This window comes from Oreochromis aureus, linkage group 2 (genome assembly GCF_013358895.1).
Source record: "Oreochromis aureus strain Israel breed Guangdong linkage group 2, ZZ_aureus, whole genome shotgun sequence".
NCBI lineage: Eukaryota > Metazoa > Chordata > Actinopteri > Cichliformes > Cichlidae > Oreochromis > Oreochromis aureus.
The window spans coordinates 11762860-11790688 of record NC_052943.1 but is presented as its reverse complement, the minus strand read 5'-3'; the positions used below and the strand labels follow the sequence as shown (position 1 = coordinate 11790688).

Sequence of the window (27829 nt, the reverse complement as noted above, 5' to 3'; positions counted from 1 at the left end):
AGCATACACAAGAATAATATAATAAATAAAACATAATTAAAAATAACTAAAATAACTAAAGTACTCCAATTTTAACTAAATATACGATAAAACCGCTAAAGTCTAATAAAGGCTCCACTATACACTTTCGCGTTCTGGTTCCTTTGTATGGTTTGTCCCTGTGTAGGCACCGTATTTCGTCGTAATTTCCGGTGTTGCGTATTTCCGGTTTAGCTAATTCGTCCATGCGCCTGAAACGGTGAATTTTTCAGGCGAACCAGACCGAGTAGAATTACAGCAGCAATGTTTAAACTGGAAGGGCTCGGACCCAAAATGGACCCGGAGGAGATGAAGAAGAAAATGCGACAAGATGTTATCTTGTCTTTACGAAACTTCCTTATTTACGTCGCTCTGCTCAGAGCCAGTGAGTAGCGTCAGATGACATTGAAAGTTAGCTGAGTAGCCCGCTCATGGGTATTTAATGCAGCTCATTATCAGTAAACTGTGTCATTTGCTCACTTTCTCTTTGTAATAATCATGCATGTGAAGTAACACGAGCACATCAAAATGTTGCCCCCATCAGGTATATTATGTTGTGGTTTACAGTATTTAGAAATCACATACACCTCACGTGCCAAGCAGTACTGAGCTTGATACACAGTACTGTGGAAAAGTGTAGGGTCATCATTTATTCTTTATGTATTGCTAGGGAAATGGTGCAGTGATTTAATGAAACGTGCGAACATACATAGAAACGGTGTATATAACAGAAAAACAGAGTTGGTACAATTCTAATGAGTTTGAAAGCCTCCACCGTGTTTTACAGATGGCTGTAGACAGACACATGTGTAGCTTTCTCCTGGCCTCTGTAAATACTGACAATGATTTGAACCAAAAATGCCAAATTTGGATTCATTACAAGACCTTTTGTGTCTCATTTTTAGTCCAGTTCTTGTGGAATTTAGCAAACCTCAGGCTTTTCTCCCTGTTTACTTTCCCTCTTGAATGGATAGTTGACTGTCACCTTTGCAGTGAGACAGTTTCCAATGAGGTTTCAGTGAGCACTAGATTGACTGAAGGGCCAAATGTATCTCTCAGGATTTCTTTCAGATACTGTTCGTCTACCGCACATTGTTTCTTATACCTGCTACTATTTTTGTCCTCTGTCTGTCCACTTTCCTGCCTTTTTTAATTGCATTGCACATTGTTTACCAAGTTTTCAGCTAGCAGCTCTTTGGGAATCATCTTGTTAGTACAAAAATCCCATTTTATTGCCAATCAAACGGTGTTATCTTTGACATCTTTTTTTTGTGGATTTACCAATGGAAAAAGCAGCATTTTCTGCAGGATGCTAGTAACAAAGTTGCTTAAGTTTATTAAATTATCTCTTGAGTTAGGTGCCTGTTTTTTCTTGAATGAGTTATGTTATTCAAGACAAAGAAATGAGGGGTCACTCAATACTTGTGCAAAGTACTGTATATGTTGGTGTTTGGTGCCTGTCTTTCCTGTTCTCCCATAAGAATTTGTTTACCTGTAGCAGGTAAGATGGTGTCTGTTCATCTGTATCTGAGAGCTGTGTATCTGTTTGGACTGGGGCTGGTGGAGCTGATATGACGTGTATTCTGTGTTTACAGCACCATATGTGTTAAAGAAGCTGGACAGCATATGAGCGGAGCAGCTGGTCTCCTCCTCCTCCATCCATTCACAGAGAGCTGATTGCATCAGAGACAGCATGGATCTCCAGAAGCAGGCGGCTGGTTCCATTACAAAATCACAGCGGAAAATTACCAGCATTTGTCCATCACTGCAGCGGAGAAACCGGCTCACACACATTCAGTTTTGTTTCACTTTGTAAACTTTTTTCTTTTTTTTAACTGTTATTATTAAAACACCTTGTCACTCTTTGTTTATACATGTTTTGTCTTTAATAGAGTTTCTTCCAGATGTCATAATAAAGTCAATCCATGTTTATGTTGCCAGTGTACAAGTGTTTCTTCAACACCTAATATTTGAGAGATATACTTAATACACAACGCATATTAGTAGCACTAATATGTATGTAGTATGAAATTATAGATAGCATACAACTATTTCTGGCTCTCTCAAGAAATTACTGCTGTATTGTTGCTACAATTAAAAAAAAAAACAAGTTTGTGATCAAACAGAATGTGCCCGCACTTCCTGAATCATACCATGTGGGGGCGCTGCTACGCAAGTGTGCGGACTGATGAGACTGCAAGTGATGGAGGCGTCAGCAATGGACGCTAAACCGGGCTATTGTGTGTGAGCTCTGTGGCTTACTAACCGCGTAAGGGTGATGTCGGCTGCAGTTTGAGGTTCTTTTTAGTGAGGAGAGCATCAGCTGTGCGCACGCGGGATCCTCCGCGTTCCTCCGTGTTACCGTTGGACCAGGCCCGCCCATACTCCAGAGCATCTCTAGAGCAGCCGGTGAATCAGACAATAACGCTGCTAAACACTGGAGCTGTGCTGCAAGGGGCTGTTCCCAGCAGATGAGATGCGGATGAGAAGATAAGCTGTGTTTCTTATCGATCGACCGGCTCTCGATGGATTCTCGATGATAATCTGATATCCTTAGTGTTTAATAACCAGCACCATCGGCCGTGATGAACTTTCCAAGTCACTTTCAGCATATTTTCAAGCAGCTCAACCACCAGCGCCTCCAAGCTCAGCTGTGTGACTGTGTAGTGGTGGTTGGAGGTCAGACCTTTCAGGCTCACCGCTCCATCCTGGCAGCATGCAGTTCTCACTTCAGGGCTCTCCTCACCTCCAGCGACACTGCAGATGAGGCTGGAGGTTCAGGGGCTGACAGGTGTCGAGATGGTCCCAATGTGATAGAGCTCGATCCAGAGGTGGTGACCCCAGAGTCTTTCTCCACCCTGCTCGATATGATTTACACCTCCACTCTTTCCCTAGGGACCTCCAATGTGATGGATGTGTTACTGGCGGCATCGCACCTGCACCTCAACGCCGTGGTCAAGGCCTGCAAGATACATCTGTCCAGGAAAAACTTCCCTGCCTCTGCGCCTAAAGGTTGGAGGTCTGTGCAGCAGCAGGAACAGGAAAGTCCATCTTCCCAGCTAGCAGGCAGTTCACAGCAACGGGTCACATCAGGCCTGGAAGAGGACCTCGATAAAGAGGAAATGGGAGAGGAGGTGAGTCAGTCTGTTGGGGATGAAGACTGTGTGGTGATAGTGGGGCATAAGAGAAAGCTGCATGAGGACAGGCTCAGTGACAGGAAGAGAACCTCCAGACTTCCTGGAGAAAACTATAAGGAGTGTTCGCCTACTGTTACCAGGAGCTGTGTGAGCCACGAGGAGAGAGGAGAAGCTCTGTTGTCCACAGGTTGCCTGCAGATAACTGACGCACTCTGGGAAAACCAAGGTGATGATGAGGAGAAGTACAAAGCACCCAAGGGAGAGTTAGAGGAAATCCAGCTGCCGAGCCAGTCGGATAGCAGCATAGGAGGTGTGTGGGAGAAGGGTGAAGATACAGATGGAGACGGTGTGGTCAAGGTAAAAGTGGGAGAAGAAGAGGGAGACAGGCCACAGATGGCAGTGATTGAGGTGAAAAAGGAAAATCTAAGCTCATATTCTCCAGATTTGTTAACCAGTAATTCTCCTCCGTCTCCACTGGAAGCCTGCACAGACAATTTGAATGCGCAACTCAGTGGTGAGAAGATGGCTGCAGCCAGCCCAGCAACGTGTAATGTTGGCTCTTTACAGTCAGAGCTGTGCACAGATCTTCGCATCGAGGAGCAGAAAGAAACTGGAGATCTGGATGAGAACTCTGCGGATGGTGAGGGCCTGGACAGCCTGTCAGACCTGGCTTTTTCCTGCTTTCTCAATCCTGGCACTGAAAGTGTCATGGGAGCTCTGGAAGAAGATGACAGTCTAGCCAGCCTCACGGCTGCTGCCACAGCTGCTGCCGCCGCCGCCAGCGAAGCTCTTCCAGCTCTGGTAGATGCAGGTGAGCAGGATCAAAAGTCAGACGAGGCAAACACCTCTACTGCTCAGTCTTCAGACTCTTCATCTTCACTTATTTTTCCGGTCACCTCGGTCCCCTTGCAGCAGCTTCTCCCAACTCAGAGCCCAGGATTTAGTGACACCATCATCCTCCAGCCCACCCAGAACTCTCTAACAGGGTTCCTGAGCACTGTCAGACCACCACTCAGTGTGGGAGCCCCTGTCGTCCAACCCTCGAGGGCAGGGAAAAGCTCAGGAGCAACAACCTTCCGTCGAATCGCCCCCAAAACGCAACCTGGATCAGAATCTGGCACAGAGCTTTCCCATGGCTCTGGGGGGGACACCGCAGATCGGCCACCTCTGACACGAGCTTCAGAAGATGTTCTCTCCAAGTGTAAGAAAGCAGCTGCTGAGGACCACGTGCTGCTGGTGGAAGGGGAGAAAAAATACGCCTGCAAAATCTGCTGTAAGACCTTCATGAACTTGACTGACTGCAAGAAGCATATTCGTGTCCACACAGGAGAAAAGCCCTATCCCTGTCCCAAGTGTGGCAAGCGCTTCAGCCAGTCCTCCCACCTGTATAAGCACTCGAAGAACACCTGCCTTAACTGGAAAGATGACCAGTCTTTGGCAGACACTTTGCTCTAAATATGGACTGTTATTTATTACTATTCAATTAAATTAAATCCATAAAATGTATCCAAACTGATGCAAATACACTGATGATGGTTTGTATTGCTGCTGTGCTTCAAGTTAATGAGAATAAATGATTCATTTGGTCATTTTTATTGATCACAAATCTATTTTTTAACATGAGGTAATTCAAAAATTACACACTTTTGTGCATGAAAGTTAGGTTTTTATTCTTCACAAAAATCATATTTCATTACAAAACTGGAGTGTTATGCTATTTCAGTAACGGGAGACATGAAGTATTAGCAGAGAAAGTGCAGATAAGGAAGTTCATCATGGTAAATATTGCATTTTAAAATGGGGGAGATGAGTTTTAAGAATACATTATAGTGTATTTTGAGAAGTTTTAAGGTTAACGAGGACCGATGGTTTGTTATTAAGGCCATTTTTAAAGTACTTGAATATATTTCACAAAACTGCACCGATCATTTCCTTCCTCAAAAATGCACATGTGGTTTCAGTGTCAAAACTGACAGTTTAAAGTCAAACTATGAAGCCAACACTGATCATATACCCAACCGTGACTGAACTACATTCTTACTATTCTTTTCATCCAAATCACTTCATTATTGTTTTCTGCAGTCAGCAGAAGAGGCACAGTGGCTCAGTTTGAGGCTCTTAGAGGGTGAGTTCACTGGGCATGTCTGTGCCCTGCAGACCACCCAGCAGGTTTCGTGCTGCCAACGCCGACATGACGCCTCTCGTGGAGTAGGTGGCACTGCCAATGTGAGGTAACACCACTGCATGGGATAAAAACAGGACATAAAATATTTTTTTAAACAGTAAATTAAACATTAGAGGTCAGAAACAGACATCTATGCAGGGAACAAACTTTCTGCTCACCGCAGTTCTTTAGCGTGAGAAGCCGGTGGTTTGTTGGAAGTGGCTCAGGTGTTGTGACATCTAGTCCAGCTGCAGCTATCTGTCCACTGCTCAGTGCCTCGTATAGATGCTCCTGGTTCACCACAGCCCCCCTAAATCAAATAATTCACTGTATGATGATGGGGATTTATTGTTATTAAAAAAGTACAAGGGCACAGATTATTGTCTCAGTCCGATCCTCTACCCCCTTTAAACACACTGCTCTACCTGCTAGTATTGATGAAGACTGCGGTGGGTTTCATCTTGCTGAAGAAACTCTTGTCGCACATGCCCTGGGTTTCTGGTGTCAGGGAGCAGGAAACAACAATGAAGTCGCTCTCAGACACAAGTGTGTCCAGGGGAACTGATCAACAGAAGAGGAGACACAGGACAAACACGTATATTAACAATCAATAAAATATCCACTATGAAACTATGAAGTCAACACTGATCATGTATCTGACCGTGACTGAACTACATTCTAATTATTCTTTTCATCCACATCACTTCATTATTGTGTTGAATGAACACCTTTCCCCAAACCCTGTTTTTTGGAATATAAATGTGAATGTATAAAGTAATTTTCTAAGCCCTATTTGAGAATACATATCCTGTTTTTTTGTAAAGTGTTTGCTTCCGGTGCCAGCATCGCCTTTAAAAGGAGAGGAACAAAAGGCCTGACTGGGTATAAAAAGAGGATCTGAGTAAAACTGAGACAGAGAGGTTCACCACTCTGTAAACACTACATACACAACATTAAAAGTACAATAATCATGTCTGCTTCACAAAACAATATCTACAAAAAAGGGACAAAGCTGTGTCTGTGATCTTTGGGCCCTTGGGCAGCGCTGCATTTATCACAGACAGAAATCTGCAGTAGAAGTAAATATGTTACACTTATTGTCACATCTAAAGACGATGGAAATACCAAGGCTTGTGGATGCACTAGTGATGATGTAAAATGGCGTTATCCTAATTTATTTAATCCTTTCAACAACTTGAGAGTACTGTGATTTTATTTCATCTTTATTTCTATTCTATTCCATCTATCTATCCATTAAATCAACCTCGTATTAAATCTACATCATTAATTGCCAGAAATAAACCCTTTGGACAGGCCTTGTGCGTAAATTTGCACAACAGCTCAGATGCCATCTTCACTGTAGCTTCTTTGTTTCAATTCAGCCATTTACAGTTAAATCTGGGTTTTAACTGGTGTGCAACACATTGCATTTTATGTAATTTACATTTTGTGTCCACATGTCTTTGGACACAGGGTTAAATTAGGTTTACAACTACTGCCCTCCCCCTTCTACCCTGCTATGCTTTTTATCATCCCCCTCTCACTGTGTGCATTTCTCTATTCATTCCTTACCAAACTCTCCGTTCACTTCAGCAGCGTGCGGTTTGGCTGTTCTCCCAGAGTACAGAAGTCTCTTCACTCCGAAAGGCATGAGTCTCTGAGCTATGGCCATGCCTGCACACGAACACAAGCAGTTACTCAACTACCAGCAAGTCTTAAATGCTAGGAGGAAAATCTGATCAGATTTTGCAAGTTAGATACGGTTACGAAGTTAGTAAAGCCAACCTATGCGTCCCAGTCCGATGATTCCTACAGTGCTGCCAGAAAGACCGTAACCACACAGCCAGAGAGGTTTCCACGAGCTCCAGCCACCACTGAGGGGAAGAAAAAGTGTGATCACTGTATAACTAAACTTAGCATTTTGAGCTGAAAGGGTAGAGAAACAATAATAAGATTTTCACTCATTAGTATAAATGTGTAACTAGGTGAGACTGACTTTTTCACCTCCTCCACTCCCTCTGGTAATCTGCGAGCGGTGGCCAGCAGCAGAGCCACAGTCAGCTCTGCTGTGGCATCAGTCAGGACATCCGGGGTGTATCCAACACGAATCCCACTGTTGAAAACAAAATGTAGGTATAACTGAGAAGGCATATAATGTGTCCTCTTACTGGTTAACAGTGAAGTTCAGTTGATTCACCGTTTTTTGATCTCATCGATGGCCAGGTGGTCAAATCCCACAGACAGCGTGCTGATCACTTTCAAGTTCGGCCCTGAAATCAAAGACAAAACAGCTAAGCAGTCACGTAGCTGTCAAATAAATCTAATCAAATCCCGAGTTTAAAAGCAACAAAATGGCCATCTTCATCCAGACAATATAAGCTGAATGATTAACAGTGATTATGAACGGACCTAAGGGGTTCAGGCCTGCCAAATAAAGTCACTGTGCCCCCTCAGCTGAATTCTAATGATACACTTGAACTACAGGTTACACTAATTCATACACATGGTTTAAAGTAGTTTACTCCTTCTGCAGCAGTTGTGGTAACAAAGCATGGCTGAGGTGGCTGAATGGACAGGTCTTTCCAGCTCAGACTTCCAGCAACCCTTTGAAACCAAAAACAGGTGCTTGAGCAGCTAGTTTTAACTTTGTAAACATTTCTCTATGAGGGTACAGTGTATGGTTGTAATTTCACATAGCGTGTTGGAGTTCAAACCCTCTCAGGCTAACGTTGGCCTCCCATCCAGTTCATATTGTGTGCTACAGACCCTGACACACAAATCCAAATCAGTACTACACATAGGGTGATCAAGTGTCCCACTTTGTGTGGAAATGCACAGCATTTATATCCCCTACTGTCCCGCAATGAATGAAAGTTAGGAAAACACACATGGATCTCTAAAATCCAGAGGTGATTAGCCGATAGAGGGAGACAGGGAAAACTATTATTTCTTGTGATAAATATATCAAAACCGTTATTAAAAATCACCCACACACATACTGTTTATTTAGTCTGCTTGGATCTGGTCACCCTACCACCTGAGGACAGTGAGTACCTGCAGCCTCCAGGACCTCAGCATCGACCTTGTCCGACAGCAGGCACAGAAGACCGTGAGCCCCCTGAATACCTTTGAGAAGCTCTGCCCTCGGCACAGGCTCATCGGAGTCCCACTGAGACACCTCACATCTGCTTCCAACGAGACACGAAAAGAACGAGATGCATGAAGTAGCATTTCACTCAAACATGCAGGCTAGCTTGTGCAAGCAGAGAAAACTGAGAGTAATGGTGTGGCAACAGGAGTGTATAAACATGAATCACAGCGTGCATGAGCCGATCTGCACAACACTGTTACGGACAGCTTGCTGTTCATTCACACACAAAAACACTTCGTACACTCCAGCCGCTGACAGGATCTTCATCCCCTCTTGCGGGATGCGCCTCGTTATGAAAACCTTCATGAGTTTTCCCGCTGACTGCATCCCACTTTAACGACAGAAAACCTGCACACTCAAGACTGAAACTTGAAGCTTTTAACCTTCAACGTCAGCAGAGCCCGGGCTACTCTGAGACGCCAGGAAGTAGTCGAACTCACACCACTGCGCCTGCGTGGTAGGGATTGGGTGCACATACTCGCTACTTCTTTTGGCATTCCCATACAATTCGAATAAAATTTAATGATAGCCATAAAAGACATGTATCCATCTGCCTGTTGTCTTATTGGTTATAGTTTAGAGACTAGGTTAAAGCCTGCTTCCACGTGTTTTTATTCATTTTGGGGGGGACAATTAGAGGATTATCATACAGGAATCCCAGTAAAGGAATGTTTACATCACTCTTCCGATTTTGCCCCTTGCCACCCGACGGGATGAAAATGAAAGGAGTGGACAAAATCGTAACAATAAGCTGTGGTCGTAAAACGCATGCGCGTTGTAATGTCAAAGTACACAAACAACTGTAAAGTTTGCTCCTGATAGATTTACAGGCATGTGTATATGAATTCATCATCAGAAAACTTATGTTGGTTAAATGTGCTATAGGCTATAAATAAAATAGACCTGACAATCAACACAAAAAGACAGACATTTTTTATAATGGATGTTTCAAGTATATTTTTCAGTTTAATAAAAATTTAAGAATTAATTCACACAATTGCATGCTAAAGTAAAAAGACAGAAACAAACTATGGACCCTGGTTAGCTTAGGCTGCTGAGCTAACCAGGGTCCATAGTTTGCGTTCTGGTTGCTTAATCCAAACCGGGGCCACTGGATCCGACCTGTGACCCTTTGCTGCGTGTCATTCCACCTCTCTCCCAGCTTTCTCTCTGTCTCCACTATCGCTATCAAATAAAGGCAAATGCTAAATGCAAGAAAATATTAAAAAGAAACAAAGTATGGATAATATCGCACTAGTATCGATCCAATAACAATAGCGGTGTTGATATGGTCCACCTCTAGCATAACTGTGACCCCCCAAAAACTACCATCTATCCTAAAAAAAAAAACGAATAAGGAGTGGCTCAAAACGTATATCCACTGTATCCACTGTATATCCAAAATGATTTCTCTGTGTTAGCAGCGACATGTCCAACACATGCAGTTTGTTGGGACTCACCCTATAAGCTCAATGCTGCCCCCTACAGTGAAACGCACTTATCGCGTGGAAACCTTTTGACTTAATATTTCCTCTTTTGCTGCTTCATAATTATTTGATTCTGCAGCAGCAAAAGCAAAACGAGTAAAATCCTTCAGCCTACTGCTTCAGAGACTCGTAGACTAGCCATGGACTAGACGCTTAAATTTCTTCACGCGCCTGAACGGTTTGCTTGCGTAAGACGTCACCGTCTGCTCCTGCTTATCTCCGCGCGACGCTGCTCTTCGCTCGCTGGTTAAAAAAAAAAAAAACTCTCCAGAGGAGTAGCCTCTGCGCTCTGTAAATGGTCAAGTCCTCACCCTCAGAAAGCAACAGAGGGCGGAATAAGGAGCTCTCGGTACGGAAGAAAAACACGCAGGCTCCGAAGCAGGAAATTAGAGTGAGGACCCAGCTTGGAGAGGTAAGAAAACACCCTTCTTGAGACTATAGAGGTTATTTGTTGAATGCCAAGACTGGCTGTAAGAGGCTACATATTACTGCTAGCTTGTTTGTGATCACTGCAAAAAGGAGCTACTCTTTGCGTTGAGCCCGTCTGTCTGTATTAAAACCATGTAGTTACGATAACTCACTCGATAACAGCTCCAGGAAAGAAATAACTTTATTGTCCGCATGCAGCGAGCTGAAGCCGTATCGCATATTTGCTGTCATATTACGAAGGCGTTACCGCGGTGTTCATGTGTCAGTGATAGAGCCAAGGCAGCAGCAAGAAGCTTTTTTTTTTCTCTCTCTCTTTTTTTCTGGTTGCTTAACTTCAATATGCTGTTAACTTCAACACCATTTACGCTGAACGGGTCTGACCGTGCAAACCACTAGGAACCAGCAGTCATGTAAATTTCTGTTTAATCTTTATTGGTCAATATATTTTTTTACCCCAGCCACATCCTTATATAGACTGAGTGTTTCAGCACAAAACTAACGAGCGTGAGGCTCAGTTATCGGTTTATCTGTTTTAATATAATGCCGTTTTGCAGTATTGTTTTTGTGGTTGCTTCTAATCGTGTTTGTGTTATGTACACAATAGGGGTTTTGCAGCACTAAAGGCGTGCAGTTTGATTTCTGTGGGAGGAATGGTGGTACTATATTTAAAATTGATCCATTGTTATTAAAAGTTACAAGCTATAAAATATGACGTTTTTTTCTTATATAAAACAATTAGATGAGCATGCTGTTTTTAGATATTGCTGAAAATTCTTGGTACTTTAAGTCAATTATGGTAAGATGTTGTAAATATAGCCATGGTTTGCCATTAGTGGTGTAATACGAACAGAAATATGACAGTATGTGGATGCTATATATATAAAAAATATTTGGATATTGTATTTCCTCATATTACACAGCTATGCTTTAACTGGATTTGTGAAAATGATTAAGCAGCAATTTTTTTTGACTTCCTAAACCAAACTGATACACAGGTTATTTATTGAACGTAACTAAATTCCAAACATCCATGTGTCATTTCAGAAAATAATACTAGTACTGACCCCACCCACGGCACAGTTTTGGCTGAGGAACCAGCAGAGCCTGTCTAGGCCTGCAAGAAACAGCAGGTTAAGTGCAGACGGACCTGTACAATGGCTCTGTTGACCCTGCATAGGATCCCATCCATCTCCACCGCGCCAGTGAGTTCAGTTATCTCCCCGTTTTGCTGTACACAAACATTTTGCATCGTGTCAGCAGATATTATGTTGTTTACTTTTCTTTTATAAAGAATGATTCAGAACGTTGACTACAAGTCATTCATGCCAGCCCCTGAAAAGGTCGGCATGAAGCGCAGCAGCTCCTGAATGTGTCCCATTGTGGATATCATCACTACATTTGCCTGAATGATAACAAGGCAGATTTGTTTTTCACTTGTAGACAGGGATGCGATCGCACTGATAGGCTTACATGGTAGCAGTACCACAGATATAACTCCTGTTAAAGCATTGTCAGATAGTAATTAAATCACTTGCCTAAAGGCCCACTGTACCTGTTAAATGCATACATCAATACTCTATCATCAGCTTCTGTCCCTCACATCTCCTCTTCTCTCATTCTCCTGCTGCATCATAAATATTTTTTTCAGCATTATGTCAAAGCCCTGGGTTTCCCCTCTGGTCTCTATCATTGCAAATTAAACCATAAATAACTTTACTGTGCTTCCAAATCTCATTTTTTGCATATTTATGTCACAGAATTTAAACACTCTGCTATCTTAACTTGTTTTCTCCTTCTTTTTTTTTCCTTCTTCAAACCCTCATCGTTCCGCTCCTGGCTCCTGCTCACTTCTCCTCTTCTGTTTCTTTTTTTTTCTTTTTCTTTTTCTTGACTCTGTCTGGACTTGTCAGTTGCGTAACAGGTAATGTTACTGTCTCAAGTTTCTTTCTCTGTAAACCCTTGTTACTACTGCTACTTCTCTTGTTTCTTTCCCCCCTTCCCTCTTAACGCATTGCATTTCTTTTTCATTTACTGTTATTTTTTTCTGTTATTCCACTGTTTACCTGCTTATTGTTACTCCGCCTCCCCCATCCCACTTAGCTCTTTGTGTCTGTCTCTTCACTGCTGCACCTTATCTGTATTGTACCACATTTCACCCGAGGAACTTTTTTTTCCCACTATTTTGTGGGCAAATTTTAAACAGGAAAAACATCACACACACAAACATGTACATACATGTGTACACACAGTGCTTCTAGTGCTTCCAGGATATTTCTTTCTTTCTTCCAGCACCGTTGTCTTTATTAAGTTGAAATGAATTAATTCTGAGAGCATTAGAAACGCTGTGTAACCGTTTTTCATTTTAAGTAACGTTTGAACCTCCAGCATCTTCTCTGACCCTCTTTTGGGATCTACATATTTTCACTTTATTGTAGTTGCCAACAGCCTACCTAACAAAATCATTACAGGCTTTGTAAATGTAATTATAGGTAAATCAAAGTTAACATGGTGAACTGCACACATACAAACCAACTACACTTTTGTTTTGTTCATGATTCCTGTTGATGAAGATTTATTTTTTGAATTTATTTATTTTCTAAGGATGAAAGCCTCCAAAGAAGAGGAAGACTTCAGAAAAGGTAGCTGTAACCCACATGACATTTAAATAGTTATAAACTGCACACCTAGGAAAGACGATAACCAGTTACTTGATGACGGCAGCAGTAACCTACTCTCTGTAACTCTGTAGAGAGAGCTTTGCCCTTGTTAAAGGGGCAGTCCTCCTGTTGGAAGATGGCAAGAGCGGGAGCCTTCATCAGGAGACGTCTCGCACCCCGACTTCTCCTGTCAAGCAAACCAGCGGCGCGCCAGACATGCGCCACACACATCTCCGTGCAATGATTGAACACCTCAGACCAGAAGATACAGTGAAGCTGGTGAGCACTCGTGTCTTTACAAATCATATCAGCAAAATCAGAAAAATGTCACACTGAAACAATTTACTTTTTGTCTTTGATCAACAAGTAAACTTATAAGATTGTATCACTGGCAAAGGTTGTAACTCCAAAATGTTGAGTTTTGGTAAATATTATGATTTATGATGTTAAGAAACCCTAAAAGTGAGTGTTGTTGCACATACTGACTTTTTCAAAGGGTAGGTGACAAAAGGGAAAGTTTCAGTGACTTCACTACAAGTTCTAAACCTTCAGAGACAGTGAGTTACCACTTTTTAGGTCCTCAGTATCACTAGCATCAAGCTAACTTGCGTAAATATTATTCTAGTAATATTTATATAGTATGGTATAGGAGAATTTGTGGCTATGTCCAGAGCTATTATTTGGTGTTGATGACAGCATTCAAGAAGAAAGGCACAATACTCCCATTTAATTTTCTGTAAAGTCTCCAAAAAACTACCTGCTTTAATCTCAAACTGGCTTAATAAGGCATCACACAGACTTTGTACTATGAAATTAGCAGCACATAAAGCTCCTCCTGGATAAGATCCAGAAAATATCCAGTCACCAGTGCATGTGTGAAAATGCCTGGTAGGAAGCATCAGTAAAATATCACATGTGATGGGTGAGCAATATAGCCTTGAAAGTATATCACAATATTCCAAGCAAATTTGCGATAAGGTTGAGGATATATAGAGAAAAATACGGAACAACATTTTATTTTCAGCTGGATTTTTAAGAGTAATTAAATGAAAGCTATTTTCAAACTTTGTTTTCCAATGAGCTACTGTCTTTCCAAATTTGAATTGTGAAACAAGGTAAAAGCAGCAGCATTATAACACAGAAGTAGGGGCAAAGTCAGGTAGTGTTTGTCCTGAAAACTTTTAGTTAAAGTATAAGATAATTGTTTTATTCTTTGGGTAAATAATAGTGAAGTAACTTAATCTTGTAACTCTTCAGAGGGAGCTCAATATTGTCACATAAGAAAACTAAAAAATGTTTTCCATTTGGGTTGTTGTATCTTGGGTTGAGCTTTTCAACAGATTGCTTATAGCCCTCCTTTTCCGTTCGGATTGGTATCATCGCTTTGACCAAACAATATATATGAGTAATTTCCATTCACTGTTTGTGCTTCCTGTCATATGAAGCTTGCTTCAGAAATGTTGATGTAAGACATTTGTTTACTTTTGTGTTGCACATCACTAGCTGCTTCACTTTTATAGCCAGGTTGTGTTTTTGCCTCAAGTGGTGAAAAACGTTTGTTCTTTCCTCCTTTAGTGGAAACAATTTACTTACATATTTTGCCAGGGACACGGGGCTCTTGCCCTCAGACGTGCCCGGGCTTGTCTTATTCTTGCTCTAGGGAATGTAAATGCATGGTGTTGCTATAGCAATGAAATGGCTATATGATATTTTTATGTCACATAAAAATTTCAGTCAATTCAATTCAATTTATAAAGCACCAAGTCACAAAGTGTACTTGTAGCTTTTCTTGTTTCAGCTTGTTTCAGCAAGACTATAGGTAGAGGCCTTTAACCGGACAGGAGCCAGTATCTTGATCTCTGTAAAGACAACATTTACTTCCCTGATTTGAGTTTTCCTTTAAGGCCAAAGAAAATAAACTACGCAGGACATGTTACACCACTTGCAAATACCCAACCTTATTTGGCAACTTTAGACTTAAAAAGAAAACTATGATTTTTTTTTTAAATTCATTTTTGCATGTAAAACGCAGTGCTCACAAGTTGTGTGTTTCCCCGTCATCCCTCCCTCTCTGTATCTTTTCATACAGGCGGTGCAGTTAGATTCTGTTAGCCCAGTAAGAGTCAGGTATCTGATCGTTGTTTCCACACTGGCCAACAAACATGAGAGCATCCTGCTGGGCATGGATTTCCCCAACTCAGACAGGTGTGTGTAACCAAGATGATGGTGTACAGTTGCGCAAGATAAGATTTCTGTTCTGTTAATAATTCCTGGTTAAGCTTTAACAAGTACAATTTCCTCCCTTGTCTTGTGTGTATGTGTCCTCTCTTTTTGTTTCTAGTGATCATTGCACCATCGGCCTGGTACTGCCAATATGGAGCAATACACAAGTTTATCTGGACGGAGATGGGTAAGAAACATGTTTTTAAAGAAGGATTAAGGATTATATTAAAAGTGTAAAAGCAGGCGTGAGGCAGAGATTGGGAGGCTGCTGCACAGACGGTGCAGCCTGATTTCTGGGATTTTGGCCAGAGATAATATGAATGAGTAATGTCCTTATTTTTGGAGTTGAATCATTCTCTGTGAACTACAACAGCTCCTGTCACTCAGTCACATCATTGCATAAGCATGGAGGTCATGTGTTTTTAATAATGAAATGAAAGTAAAGTATGGTTAGTTTCTTTATGTGACTGTGTATTGAAAGATTTGTGAGTTTTGCTGCTTTAAAGTCTAATAAATTTTTTCTGTGACTGCATTGTAGTGCGTGAAGAACATCAAGGGTCCATTCCAGCACATTTTGTGTGTCTTCAAATAGCCAGCTATATCTTGATTAAAACAGTTTGGGCTGCTGATGCTCAAAAAAAGATAGAAGAGCTGATCTCTCAGTAAACCGAGAGGTGTCGGATTTAAAAACAGTTGGGCTAACATGACAGGGTGCTTAAACTGCTGTGTTTTAAATGCGCGTGCATGCTTTAGCATCATCCAAGTGTGTTTGCCATGTCACACCAGCATGTTCCCCCTCATCAGGCTGGATCACACCTCCAACTGTGCTAATGTCTCTCTCAATCACTGTCCTCACGTTTTCATTCCACAAGAACAAGAACTAATTCTAATTTACACTGAATTATTTCTCTCCTGTGTGTCAGACTGTGATGTAGCACAACGATGCTTCTTAGCACTGTTACTGTCTTATTTCTCCTTCTTCTCTTTCTCGTCGTCAGGCTTAATAATGAGCATTCACATTTCTGTGTGTTTCCTGCAGTGGCTTTAGCGTGAGCTCAGCAAAAGAGACCAGAATCTTTAAACCAGTTTCCATGCAGACTATGTGGTGAGTGAAGCTTATATCCCCAGCTGCTCACCTTGCATATCAATAGCTTTCCTTTGCTCTAAATCTCAAGATAAGTCATTAATACACACAGTGATGTTCTTTTTGCTTTTCCTCTCCCCTCTCTCCTGCTGTAAGGTCAGTGCTGCAGGTGTTGCATGGCTGCTGTGAGCGTGCAATCAAGGCAGCTTTGATCCCAGGCTCTGGGCTGGAATGGGCTCGGCACTACTACCGACACATCGAGTCCGATCGCAACTGCCTCAATGAGTGGGAGGTCATGAATGACCTGGAGTCGATCCGCAAGGACAGCTATGGACAGAGGTATGCTTTTATTTGTAGTAGCCAAGGGAGTTGATGTGCTGGAAAAAAAATATACATTAAGATAATTTACTATATATAAATTAACTTATTGGTCCCAGAGTTGGAAAATTCAAAATCCACCACATGCAAACCCTGTGTGCTTAAAATCCTGTGTTTTAAAAAAAGTACAGCTGTAGCATCACGTGGAAAATAAATTAAATTAAATTAAACATGGCACTTTCACCGCTTAATCTTGCTATTAATGTAGTAATAATAAGAAACTGTTCTTATTGCTTGTGCCTCCCTGCCAGTTGGTACTAAAATTTCCCTTTTGTTCTCTGGGAAGTTCGGCAGAGAGAGTTTCCAACGAGATCCTGATCAAAGAACACCTGAGAGACATCATGAGGACTGAAGACCTGGACAACCTCACATCCAAAATGGTGAGAAGTGTGGGCAGGTAGAGACAGGAAGTTGGTTTTAGAAAAAAAAAGTGAAATTATTACAGCATAACTGAGGTGAAAAAATGTGACAAAATGCATTCATTCTCTGCTGTAGGTGCACGCTACCCTGGAGTCCAGGATAGGCTTTGACATGAGACCCTACAAGGAGTACATCGACAATGAGATCCTGGTCACCATGGCTCAGATGGACAAGCCCTCCAAAATATTTGACTATCTATACCTGGTGAGTCATTGTTAAAGGTCAGATAGAGCTAAAAGCCATATTATGTACAGTCACTTTCTTTTGTTTTGGTCAAAAAAACTGACATGGGTTTTAGTGCCAGGATGTTGTCATGTGACTGTAACTTCCCCTTTCAGATCTGTGTTGACAGCGATAGGGAAGATGGCTCTGTCAGCCCTTTCCTTCTCGTCTTCTCTGACCTCGCTTTAACCTATTTTTATTTGTTTTCAGGGCTCCGAGTGGAATGCAGCGAACTTTGAGGAGCTGCAGAAAAACAAGTTAGTAGTTTCACCTGCAACATTTTCTGCAGCTCTGTGTGTTGTGGTCTGTCTCTGTTTCCCATTAAATCACAATAAGGGTAATATTTAGCTATGCACTGTGTTTTGCTCTGGCTCTGAGTGTGTCTCGGCATGTTTTTCAGCGTGGGCTACATTCTGAATGTGACGAGGGAGATTGACAACTTTTTCCCAGAGTCCTTCTCTTACATGAACATCAGAGTGTACGATGTGGAAGCCACAGACTTGCTGTCCCATTGGCCAGCTACATTCAACTTCATCAACACTGCAAGGTACCAGAGGCTTTTTCAATCCAGACTTGTAAAAAGGTTTGTAATTGTTCCTCCGGGGCAGAAGCTCTGTTAGGGGCTGAAATGTGTGAATCTAAATCTCCATAGAGGACTGTCTATGATGAACTCCTGTATTGTGACACAGACCTACAGTCCTTTAAGTCAAAAACCACTTTACTGTGTATCCTTTTTTGCTTTCTTGTCTGATTGATACCATTCTCAAGATTATATAATCTGATTATTATCTTAGTGGAGACTGGAAAGTCTCCAAAATCTGCAGAGCTTTTGTTTAAATTTAATGGGATTTAAGCTTACATTTTTGTATGAATAGCATACACCCACTGGACTTTTTTTTTTTTTTTTTTTTTTAACTACATACACCTAGTAATGGGTTGAACCGCCTTTTGCCTTCAGAACTGCCTTAAATCTTTGCGACGTAGATTCAGCATGGTGTTGGAAACATGACATGACAGCATCAAGGTTGCAGAGCTGTAGTAACTACAGTTGTAACTACAGTTGTATAGTTGTTGAGCCATACTATAAAGATATGGTATGGCTGAAGCTAGGATATGAAGAAAGTCACAATCAGGGAGCAGCACTAAGGCTTCATGAAAAGAAGCCACACTGAGAAAGAAAACTGCAGATGTGATGTTTGCTTTGAGAGTGTTGATGAAGTTTTGAGATGGTCAGAAGCTTCTCTGTGGATCTAGAGACCACATATGATGGGAGCCATGAGATGCATGAGGAAGTCAGGAGTGGCAGAGAAGTATGTGAGGGTGGTGCAGAATATGTTTGAGGACAGCGAGACAGTGGTGAGATGTGCGGTAGGAGCAATGACTGTATAAAAGTTTTGGGTAGGAGTGACAGATGGTTTCAAGGTGGTGTAGGATTGGCTCTGGGCCCCTTCTTGTTTGAAGTGATGATGGATAGGTTGGCAGATGAAGTCTGGCTGGTGTCTCTGTGGTCTATGATATCTGTAGTGACAGTAAGGAGCTGGTGGAAGAAAGGCTAGGGAGCTGGAAGCGTGCTCTGGAGAGAAGAGAAATTAAAGTCAGTAGAAACTAGACAAAATACTGTGAATGAGAGAGAGACAGGTGGAAAGGTGAAGAAGATAGGAGCGGAGATAATAAAGGTAGATGATTTGTAATGCACAAGAGAGTGCAGACAGGGTGGAGCGGGTGGAGATGAGTGTCAGGGGTGATTTGTGTAGAATGATAGCAGCAAGAGTGATGGGGAAGGTTTGCAAGATGGTTGTGAGACCTGACAGTGACAAAAAGACAGAAGGCTGAGGTGGAGGTGGCAGAGCTGAAGATGCTCTGAGTACTCTGTGTTCCCATGGTCTGCAACAAGACTCCACAAGTCTTCACGGTCTGACATGTTATACATTCAGAAACGTTCTTTTGCATACCCTAGTTTTAATAACTTATTATTTGAATTACTGTTGCCTTTCTGTCGGCTCTAAGCAGTCTCCTCTGACACTGACAAAGCATTTTCATCCAGAGAACCACCACTCAGGGGATATTTTGTCTTTTTCAGACCATTCTCTGTAAATCCCAGAGATGGTTGTGTGGTGAAATCACCATTCTTCCGTCCATCTTGCATTATCAAGCAGTTTGAACAGTGTACTTAATATAGTGGCCAGTGAGCATAAAATATAAAATGTTAGAGAGATTTAACAGCACTGGAACACTGTATGTGTTACTGTAATCATTTATAGACGAAGGGCTTCCCTTTGTTTCCAGTTTTTATAATGAGCTATGCTCACTTCACGCAGCTTCATATTTAATGGACACTGATGAGAGTGTTGTCGGTCTCTGTGCCTACTTTTAACAGAAAATGAAAGGCTACATTTCCTCAAATATTGAATTCGATCAAGATTGGCATAGCCATCAATTTTGCAGTTCTGAGCTGTCACACTGTGACTCAGCTTCCCATTTCAAGTCTAATCTGTGTGAATGATGTCTACAAACGACGACTGAGTTGTGAAACATCATGACAGGCAGTATTCACACCACGAAAATAGAAAAATACTGCTTCTGTGTTTTCAGTTTACAGTTTGGAGTTTTGAAACAAAACCTCTGAGAGAAGGCCAAGCTACCCTACAATTAAAGCTGCAAATCTTAAATTTGTTCAGCTCCTCGGCCAGTTTTAAAGCTGCCACATGTTCACAAACCAGAAGCATTTTACTGCAGAGCGTTATTTTGCATGTGCGTATACATTCCAGTAGTTCTCCCTTCATGACTTAATATTTGTTAAGCAAAATCCAAAATCACTGTGCGAGTTTTCCTTTTCATCTTTGTGTATTACAGGAAGAGTGGTCAGGCGGTGTTGGTTCACTGCAAGATGGGCGTGTCCCGCTCTGCCTCCACAGTGATTGCCTACGCTATGAAGCAGCAGCACTGGACACTGGATGTGGCATTGAACTACGTCAGGGATCGCCGGTCCATCGTCAAGCCCAATGAGGGCTTCATGAAGCAGCTCCACACCTACAGCGGCATCCTCAGTGCAAGGTTAGGCCTAGTGCTCTGTTTTTTTTCCTGTTCTCTTTAGTTTGGAAGCTCAGTTGAGGAATGTGCATGTGCATTTATCATTCCAGCCAGCAGCGCCATAGTGCTCTCTGGAAGCGAAAGTCGAGAGACCAAAGACAAAAATCAGTTCGAAATGAGGAAAGAGGGGAGGAAGAAAAGACAGCCGACGATGAAGAAGAAGAAGAAGAAGATGAGGAGGAGGAGGAGGAGGAGGAAGATGATGATGAGGAAGATGACGGACTTGATGAGGATGATGGCGTAGATAATCCAGATGAAAAAAATTACTCAGGGGAAGACTGTGAGGTAATCAGATCCTGAGCAATTTTTCACTTTTTAAAATCCAGATTTATTTATTTTTTTACCTTTACAGCTTTAACTCCTTTATATCTTATCAACCTCATCTAGGTATTTGAACAGCCTGCCCCAAAGTCTGACACTATCCAAGACCCTGTGCAGACAGGCCCTGTGATTACTGTAAATGAACCAGAAAAGGTGAGCAGACTGCCTGACCCACATTTGTCCTCATATTCTCACGCAGAGTGCATCAAAGGCTACTCATCTTTTTACTTCTCTTTAATCTCCAGGTCATACCGAGTGTTAATCGTAGTGGCAGAATGAACCTCTACTCATTAATGCAGTCCATCAGCGAGATGGATGATGTGGATAAAGGATATGAGGTAAAAGAAGCAGAGTGCCGGTCTCTCTAGCCTCCTCTTTGTAGTTAAGCTGACAGTTTGGAAATGGCTCATTTAGATTGAGGACATGTAGCGAAGCCTGTTGTTTGAAATAACTCATGAATAATATATGAGTCATGCTTCTTATCTCTCAGCTGTAAAAGGCTGATGGAGTATTGTCGTCACCCCAAGAATGAAGTGATGTAGGATTTTTTATATTGTCATTATGCGTAACTACTAGGAGACAGAGAGGTAACACTGGAGGCCGCCAGTATGTTTTTATAGCAACTTTTTCGTCCTGTGATTATGTTAGTATTTCTACAGACATACATATTGGAAAAAAAACAAACTAGGTTTCATTTTTAATCAAAATCTTTAGTTTGACTCTATGTGAGGACCTGTATGGCCTTCCATCCCCTTTTTCACACCTTGTGTCCTGCCAGTAACTATACTACCAAAATAGTAGCTGATTTAGTCTTCTGTGGTGAGTCTTTCTAGAGATTATGATGTAATCCACTTAAGTGGTCAACATTATTTTTGGCAGCATTTATGGTTGTGTTGCTTTATGTGCTAATCATCTCACAGTTACGTCCCAGTGTTTTACACGCACTGCCAACCATGATCGAAATAAATAAAATGCTGGGACTTTTTCTCTCCCGAGTCTCCATTTAAAAATATTTATCTGTCAAGTTTTTGTCTACTTCTTTGTACATTTCCTTACATCAGTTCCAATAGTTTTGACATTTGTGAGTCCTTTCATTGTTATTCCTTATGTTGAAGCAAGGACTGTTATGCCATCACTGATAAATTAAAAAACTGTTGTGAATACGTAGCCAGAAATAGAAGGTATTGATGGTACTGAAGCAGGATAACCACGGTAGTCGCCAGCTACAACGTGTAGTTAGATTTCGACCGAGGTTTACGTCAGGTAGTCACATAGCGTTCAGAGGCGTTTGGGGTTGCGATGTATCTGTGGAGTAGATTTCTTGCTGAAGAATTAATCCCAATGTTATAACTTTGTACTTTCCCACTTTGTTCTTTTCAAAGATGCCTGGCAGTCCGAGGCGGTCACCAGGACAGCGGAGGCGTAGCTATGGGCGCCGATGTCTCACTCACCAGAAAGCATGTGTGGATGTTTCACCTGAACCATCCAGCCGGCCGGGCGCGGGCCAAAGCAAGCCCCAAAGTGATTAAAAAGATGAACAAGCAGGGAGGTACAAGAGGGACTATAAACGAGGCACAGAGGAGAAAAGCAGGAAAGTGAGCTCTGGGAACATGCCAAGGTTTTTATATAATGATCCTAAAGTCTTAATTTATATTTTCCAGGTCTTGGATTGCATATGTCACCTCATAAAAGCTATAATAGATAGTTGATTTTTTTATAAGGACCATGCTGCAGTATTGCTGTACCGGTGAAAGCCAGGATATCTGATAGCTGAAATCATTGCATTATTGTATTATTATGTTTTATGTTTATGAAGGTATCCAAACACATATGAACCAGCATGTCCCTGCCGAGCTCCCTCAGTCCCTCTTCCGTTTTTTTAAGCTCTCCTTTCAACACTTCAGAGGTATCTATGCAATAACTGTTTTAATTTCCTTATATGAGGCTGTATGCTGCCAGCCCAAAGCAGAAAGTGTTCATTTCCTCCTTCTCACAACACATGCCATGTGCAGATATGGAGGATTTCACTGTATCTAAGCTGTGCATTATGGATTATGTCAGAGCCAGTTTTATGGCATATGCCAGTTTGCCAAACTGTATTCCTCTGTGCCAGTGAATATATTTAAAGGAAATGTCGGTTTGCTAGGAACCTTTCCCACCCATTTTATTTTCATCCATTATATTTTGGCTCCAGGGCTACACGAGTGCCTTCAACCTGAGAATGAAAAGTGATTCTTTAATGATATTTTTAATGTTTTAGCTTAAGTACAAGGTGGTGGTAATATATTGCATTTCTCTTGTACCATTTCCAAATTTTATGTCATTAATTATGTGACTTTACAAGTTTGTGCATAATTACAGTATATATAGTCACATAATTGCTGATGACCTGGGTGCATGTTTTGTGTTTTATACCAGCCTGTGAGAGGACACTGTTCAGGGTTTGAGCTTGTATTTATATGGACTTTGAAGGGATCAACTTAAATTATTCAATGTTCTGTTTTCACTAGATGCTGATGAGGACATTTGTTATTTTATGCTGGTATTACTTTTTATCCAGTGAACCCAAGTTAAAAAAAGATAAAAAAAAGAAAAAGAAAACGTTTAACCTGCATGCTCACTATTAGAAAAAAAAAAGAGGAAAAAAGAAAACATGCACTTTATAATCCCAACACACTGTTCCCACCGCCTGAGCCAACTTCACACTGTACTATGATTAAAATGATCAGTGATTGGTTTTTATTGTCATCCATTTCCTTATTGTAACAGACTCTCCACTGCCTGCACCTCACTCTTGTTTACAAGCACCTGAGTAAAAAATAAATTATTGTACTCAAACCAAGAATCTTTATTTTTTGATTAAATATTGAACCAGAGGAGAATGACTTAATATAAAAGAGACATGGCACAGGAACAAGCTTTCTTTTGAATCCTATTTTTTACTGTAGCAGTTGTAATCTTAATATCAGCACAGTAATAGTTAACAAAAGAGAGGAGTAATGGGGATACAGATTTATACAAAACAGCGGATTTGACTGATGAATTACAGTCAGGACCCAACATATTTCCTTCTGGGTTCACTTAGAATGATTCCTCCTGCTTTCATTGCAGCTCTGAAAGACTGAACCTGCAAAACAGAAAAGCCAGAGAGAGAGATGTGAAGCCAATGGCTACCTCAGTGAAGTAAAGTTACAGTAACTTTATTTCTAGTCCCTGCTGTACTCACAGAATCTGAGCGGTATGTCCAGGGAATCGCCCTATACACCATCCTGGTGATGCCAGCCTGCTGGCAGCGCTGCGCCAGCACCTCGCCCACAGCCTGACAGGCTGCCACGCAGTTTGTAGAAGCCAGCTCCTTCTTCACAGCCCACTCTTTGGTTGAACAAGAAAGCACCGGAATAGGGGAGCAGCTGGAAAACACTTGGGCTGTCACATGGTGTTGGCTACGGGAGAACATCAACCTGAAACAATAAGAGGCACGAGAGGAAATTAAATAGAGATAATTGTTCTTTATGCATGAATATGCCATGTTTCATTAGAACCTGACTGATTACAATATTTTTCTGTCCATTCATATTGACCGTTATGAACCCAATGGGGTAGAACAAATACAGAATATTTGTATAATCTAGAATAATAGCAATGAATATAAAAAGAGTTATCTTTGTTTCCCAATTTTAGTTATACAACTTAACATTAATTTAAGAAAAAAGGTAATAAATTTACATAAATGGATACTTGTTTGTATGTTGTAAGCTGTGACCCAGTGTGGGGTTGATGCACATGACTGTTGTCTCCATTTCTCTTTGAATTTTGTTCCCGACAGCTGCTATACTTTTATAAATATTTCTCTCTGTTCATCTTGTTTGTTTCTTTGACTATTTCTTTAGATCTCTGATTATGCATCAACATGTCTCAAAGATACTGTGTCACTGCTTGTTACAAAGTCATGATCCTTCTTAGATTGAAGTCATTTTAAATGTGTAATTTAGTTTTATAAGGCAACTTGTCACATTACTAATTACACTAACATAGTTACTGTATAGAGTAATGTGTTACCGCATAACAGTTGTTACTACAAAGTTAGAAAGTAATTCACAAGTCCTCACTAACAAAAGTTGTTAAATTACAGTAAGCTGTATCACGACTATGCTCTTAAGATTTATGTCTGGAATACTAAAATATGCATGAATTTTAAAAACTGCCATTTGAGAAAAAACAAAAATACAACAGCTAATGCAACATTACAGCTCTTATAATGCAGTCACGTCTGGGGGGGCAGTATTTCAACCACTGGCACAGACCGACTGCTGTCAAGCCAGTCCCCATGCTGTTTAACCTTATGTGTGTAGGTATTAACTATTTAATACCTACACACATATTACAGCATTATCAAGGACTGTTACAGCATTAACAGTCCTTGATAAATATCAGTCTGTCCTTCATAGAACTCATTTTACTGAAGCAGCTCTTCTTTGAGTGTCCAGTCTCATTTGGATACAACGTGATGCAGATGAATATTCTGTTTTACTGATGTTGGACAACCTCTGCTTTTGATACTCTTGACCATCACATGTTCCTCGATAGTGGGTGCATCTGGGCCTGCTGTTGAGTGGTTTACATTATAGCTCTCCGAATGAAGCTTTTCAAATGCTGTTTCTAAGTACAGGCCCTCTTCCACTTCTATTACCTATGGTGTGCCACAAGGTTCTGTATTGGGGTCCTTAATTTTCAGATATATCTGCTCTGTCTTCAGCACTTTTTGAGCACCTTCATGAACATTTCTTATCACTACTATGCAGATAACATTCAGTTATAGATCTCTTCTAAGCCCCATTCTACAGATCCTGAAAAAATGCTTAGACTATTAAAAGATGGATGGCTGATAACTTTCTCCTACTTAATGAAAAAACCTGAAGTCCTTGTGTGTGCCCCTGACAGATTGGTCCCCTTCTGATATTTGCTAAATATTGTATCAGGAACCGTGGGGTAACATTTCACTTTGCTTTCACTCTGCATGGTCATGTCAAATTTCTGGTTTGATACTGTTTTTAATAGCTTAAGATAGTTAAGCACCATGGTGTTACACTTTGAACTGGAGGTTGTTATTCATGCATTTATTTCATCATGTTTGGATTATTGTAATTCATTCGAGCAAAACCTCCTTGGAATGTCTACAGGTTGTTCAGGACCCTCATGTCACATCACTGGTGAACCAGCTGCACTGGCTTCACATTCAATGGGAGTCCATTTTAAGATGCTTGTTTTGACTTTTAGGGGTATTACATTAGTGAACTTCATTAGTGAACATCCATACATTCCCAGGAGGTCCCTGAGGTCATGTGATCTGAAACCTTCCCTCTGTCTTAGCGTGAGATCTCTTTGAGGACAGAAAAAAAAAGTCAAATCTTTTTATTTTTACGTTTGGTTCACTCTTTTTCTTTTTTAACACTCTGGTATTGTGATTTTAGATAAACAAGAGACTAAACAATAAACAAGAGTATAACGAGTATCACTCGTCAGTATAACGTTACTCTGATTTTTTACTTCAAAGTAAAAGCCCTTTAAAATTTCATATATGAGCAATAGTTGTCTGAATCCAGAATTCCAGTATAGAGAAACCGCCTGTTTCCACGGACTAAATCAACAGGATGCACCCTCGCAGTGCTACTCAGTCTGATTCTGGATTTCACAGTAAAAACTTAAACTTTTACAGACCTGTGGTAGAACTCCCGGTGTGGCCAGGTTGTCTTCCAGCCCCGATCCTTCACATCCAGAGCCATCTGCTCCAGGTTGCGGGGATTTCTATTTACAAAGGTCGGGTTCACGGCTTCATTTTCATCCGCGGAGGGCTCTGGCTGAGAAGCTGCTTGACTCAGACACCGAGCTGTGTGACAATTAGTCTGGTCAGCTTTTATGACTGCAGATAGAAAGTTTAAGGCTTTCTAGCTTTACTTACCCGTCTGGTTTGAAAGCAGAGCTGGCCGACAGCGTTGAATTTGACCTAAGAGCAGCCGCACACTGCGACTAACTTGGCTCAGAGCCATGTCCTCCCGAGCAGTGCTAACCTCACAAATAAAAAGGCCAATCAATGTGTTACCATCAGGTAAGACGCCAAAAACAAGCAAACATACTATTCAAGAAAAATCCACCGTTACATGAGGAGTCCCATCTTTGACATTCCGATAATATCCGGTTCACTCTGTGCCACTTCGGAAACAGCACCCATAGAAACTGAACTCGCGCTTAAGGTTCCGTTTACAGTAATTCCGGAACTTAAAACGATGGAAAACGCCAACAACTTTTTAATTCTACTAAAACTATCAGGCAACAAGAGTAACCAGTGATCTGAAGATTTTTCCCTGGAAAAGAAGTTATTATTGTTTGTTTAATGTCAGACTCCTTATGTGTATGAGTTGTTGTTACATTGTTGTATTTACATCTTTTACACTACTGAACAAACGTCTTGAGCCACCCCTCATCCTTATACTGTATGTTGCTAGGAAAATGGGAAATTAGTGCAGTGATTTATTGAAACGTGAAAACATGCATGGAAATACAGTCAATCAGACAAAAACAGAGTTTTTACAATTCTTATGAGCTTGAAAGTCAAAATTTGGAATGACGAGCTGTATTTTTCAACACAGACTGAACTCTTTTAGTCAAGCTTTCTTGTAATTTCTTTAAGTGGTCTTCAGAAATAGTTTTCCAGACGTCTTAAAGGACAAACAAAGCTCTCATTTGGATGTTGTTCGGTTCGCTGTCAAGATGATCCCACACTGCTTCAGTAATGTTGAGGTCAATCCATGACTGATAGTTGTACTATTGTGTTTTGGGTCATTGTCATGCTGCTACAGATTGAGAATCACCTTGGTGGTACAAAAATCAAAATATATACTTTGATCTTGGATAGAATCAAAGAAATGAAAACAATTTGATTTTTTTTTTTTTTTTGTTACAGGCTGTTAAGAAAAACTGCCTAAAGACAAAAAATGTTCCTCAGAAGCTAAATATGAAACAATAACGGTTTGCTCCTCTAGACTTCTGC

At 41.1% G+C, this 27829-nt stretch overlaps 5 protein-coding genes across 6 annotated transcripts; 3 read left to right on the top strand and 2 right to left on the bottom strand.

Annotated features, from left to right (window-relative positions):
* The first annotated feature begins 193 nt into the window (after positions 1–193).
* tomm5 (translocase of outer mitochondrial membrane 5 homolog (yeast)) lies at positions 194–1951 on the top strand. The gene is made up of 2 exons (XM_031744652.2): positions 194–403; positions 1614–1951. The coding sequence occupies exons 1-2, from the start codon at positions 283–285 to the stop codon at positions 1646–1648; spliced, it is 156 nt and encodes a 51-aa protein (XP_031600512.1). The 5' UTR covers positions 194–282; the 3' UTR covers positions 1649–1951.
* A 652-nt stretch (positions 1952–2603) lies between these two features.
* On the top strand, positions 2604–4610 carry LOC116324123 (zinc finger and BTB domain-containing protein 5-like). Its single transcript, XM_031744675.1, has one exon. The coding sequence runs from the start codon at positions 2604–2606 to the stop codon at positions 4608–4610; it is 2007 nt and encodes a 668-aa protein (XP_031600535.1).
* A 177-nt stretch (positions 4611–4787) lies between these two features.
* Positions 4788–8921, bottom strand: grhpra (glyoxylate reductase/hydroxypyruvate reductase a). The gene is made up of 9 exons (XM_031744669.2): positions 8712–8921; positions 8374–8504; positions 7517–7589; positions 7316–7432; positions 7105–7193; positions 6892–6993; positions 5745–5880; positions 5499–5629; positions 4788–5395 (listed from the first exon to the last, which is right to left on the bottom strand). The coding sequence occupies exons 1-9, from the start codon at positions 8795–8797 to the stop codon at positions 5274–5276; spliced, it is 987 nt and encodes a 328-aa protein (XP_031600529.1). The 5' UTR covers positions 8798–8921; the 3' UTR covers positions 4788–5273.
* A 1011-nt stretch (positions 8922–9932) lies between these two features.
* On the top strand, positions 9933–23619 carry si:ch211-203d1.3 (protein phosphatase Slingshot homolog 3). The gene is made up of 17 exons (XM_031744637.2): positions 9933–10369; positions 11431–11588; positions 12988–13025; positions 13136–13322; positions 15133–15248; positions 15385–15453; positions 16306–16371; positions 16507–16689; positions 17015–17108; positions 17224–17352; positions 17581–17627; positions 17771–17917; positions 20224–20424; positions 20511–20745; positions 20848–20934; positions 21027–21119; positions 22164–23619. The coding sequence occupies exons 2-17, from the start codon at positions 11541–11543 to the stop codon at positions 22308–22310; spliced, it is 1887 nt and encodes a 628-aa protein (XP_031600497.1). The 5' UTR covers positions 9933–10369; positions 11431–11540; the 3' UTR covers positions 22311–23619.
* Positions 23609–27077, bottom strand: mrpl18 (mitochondrial ribosomal protein L18). 2 transcript variants are annotated; one of them, XM_031744640.2, is made up of 5 exons: positions 26934–27077; positions 26741–26844; positions 26500–26668; positions 24008–24242; positions 23609–23908 (listed from the first exon to the last, which is right to left on the bottom strand). In XM_031744640.2, the coding sequence occupies exons 2-5, from the start codon at positions 26826–26828 to the stop codon at positions 23831–23833; spliced, it is 570 nt and encodes a 189-aa protein (XP_031600500.1). In that variant the 5' UTR covers positions 26829–26844; positions 26934–27077; the 3' UTR covers positions 23609–23830. The 2 variants fall into 2 exon arrangements, with proteins under 2 accessions (XP_031600500.1, XP_031600499.2); XM_031744639.2 differs by having other exon boundaries at positions 26940–27028.
* Between the last annotated feature and the right edge of the window lie 752 nt (positions 27078–27829).

Excerpts from the sequence above, each read along its gene's own strand:
- tomm5 (XM_031744652.2), top strand. The coding sequence starts at position 283 with ATGTTTAAACTGGAAGGGCTCGGACCCAAAATGGACCCGGAGGAGATG. Across the intron at positions 404-1,613 it reads CGTCGCTCTGCTCAGAGCCA|CACCATATGTGTTAAAGAAG; the intron begins GTGAGTAGCGTC and ends CTGTGTTTACAG.
- si:ch211-203d1.3 (XM_031744637.2), top strand. The coding sequence starts at position 11,541 with ATGGCTCTGTTGACCCTGCATAGGATCCCATCCATCTCCACCGCGCCA. Across the intron at positions 17,109-17,223 it reads ACAACCTCACATCCAAAATG|GTGCACGCTACCCTGGAGTC; the intron begins GTGAGAAGTGTG and ends TCTCTGCTGTAG. Across the intron at positions 17,918-20,223 it reads AACTTCATCAACACTGCAAG|GAAGAGTGGTCAGGCGGTGT; the intron begins GTACCAGAGGCT and ends TGTGTATTACAG.
- grhpra (XM_031744669.2), bottom strand. The coding sequence starts at position 8,797 with ATGCAGTCAGCGGGAAAACTCATGAAGGTTTTCATAACGAGGCGCATC. Across the intron at positions 7,433-7,516 it reads ATCGATGAGATCAAAAAACG|TGGGATTCGTGTTGGATACA; the intron begins GTGAATCAACTG and ends TGTTTTCAACAG. Across the intron at positions 6,994-7,104 it reads CATCGGACTGGGACGCATAG|GCATGGCCATAGCTCAGAGA; the intron begins GTTGGCTTTACT and ends GTTCGTGTGCAG.
- LOC116324123 (XM_031744675.1), top strand. The coding sequence starts at position 2,604 with ATGAACTTTCCAAGTCACTTTCAGCATATTTTCAAGCAGCTCAACCAC.
- mrpl18 (XM_031744639.2), bottom strand. The coding sequence starts at position 27,010 with ATGGGTGCTGTTTCCGAAGTGGCACAGAGTGAACCGGATATTATCGGA. Across the intron at positions 26,669-26,740 it reads TCTGCTTTCAAACCAGACGG|CTCGGTGTCTGAGTCAAGCA; the intron begins GTAAGTAAAGCT and ends ATTGTCACACAG. Across the intron at positions 23,909-24,007 it reads GGACATACCGCTCAGATTCT|GTTCAGTCTTTCAGAGCTGC; the intron begins GTGAGTACAGCA and ends TCTGTTTTGCAG.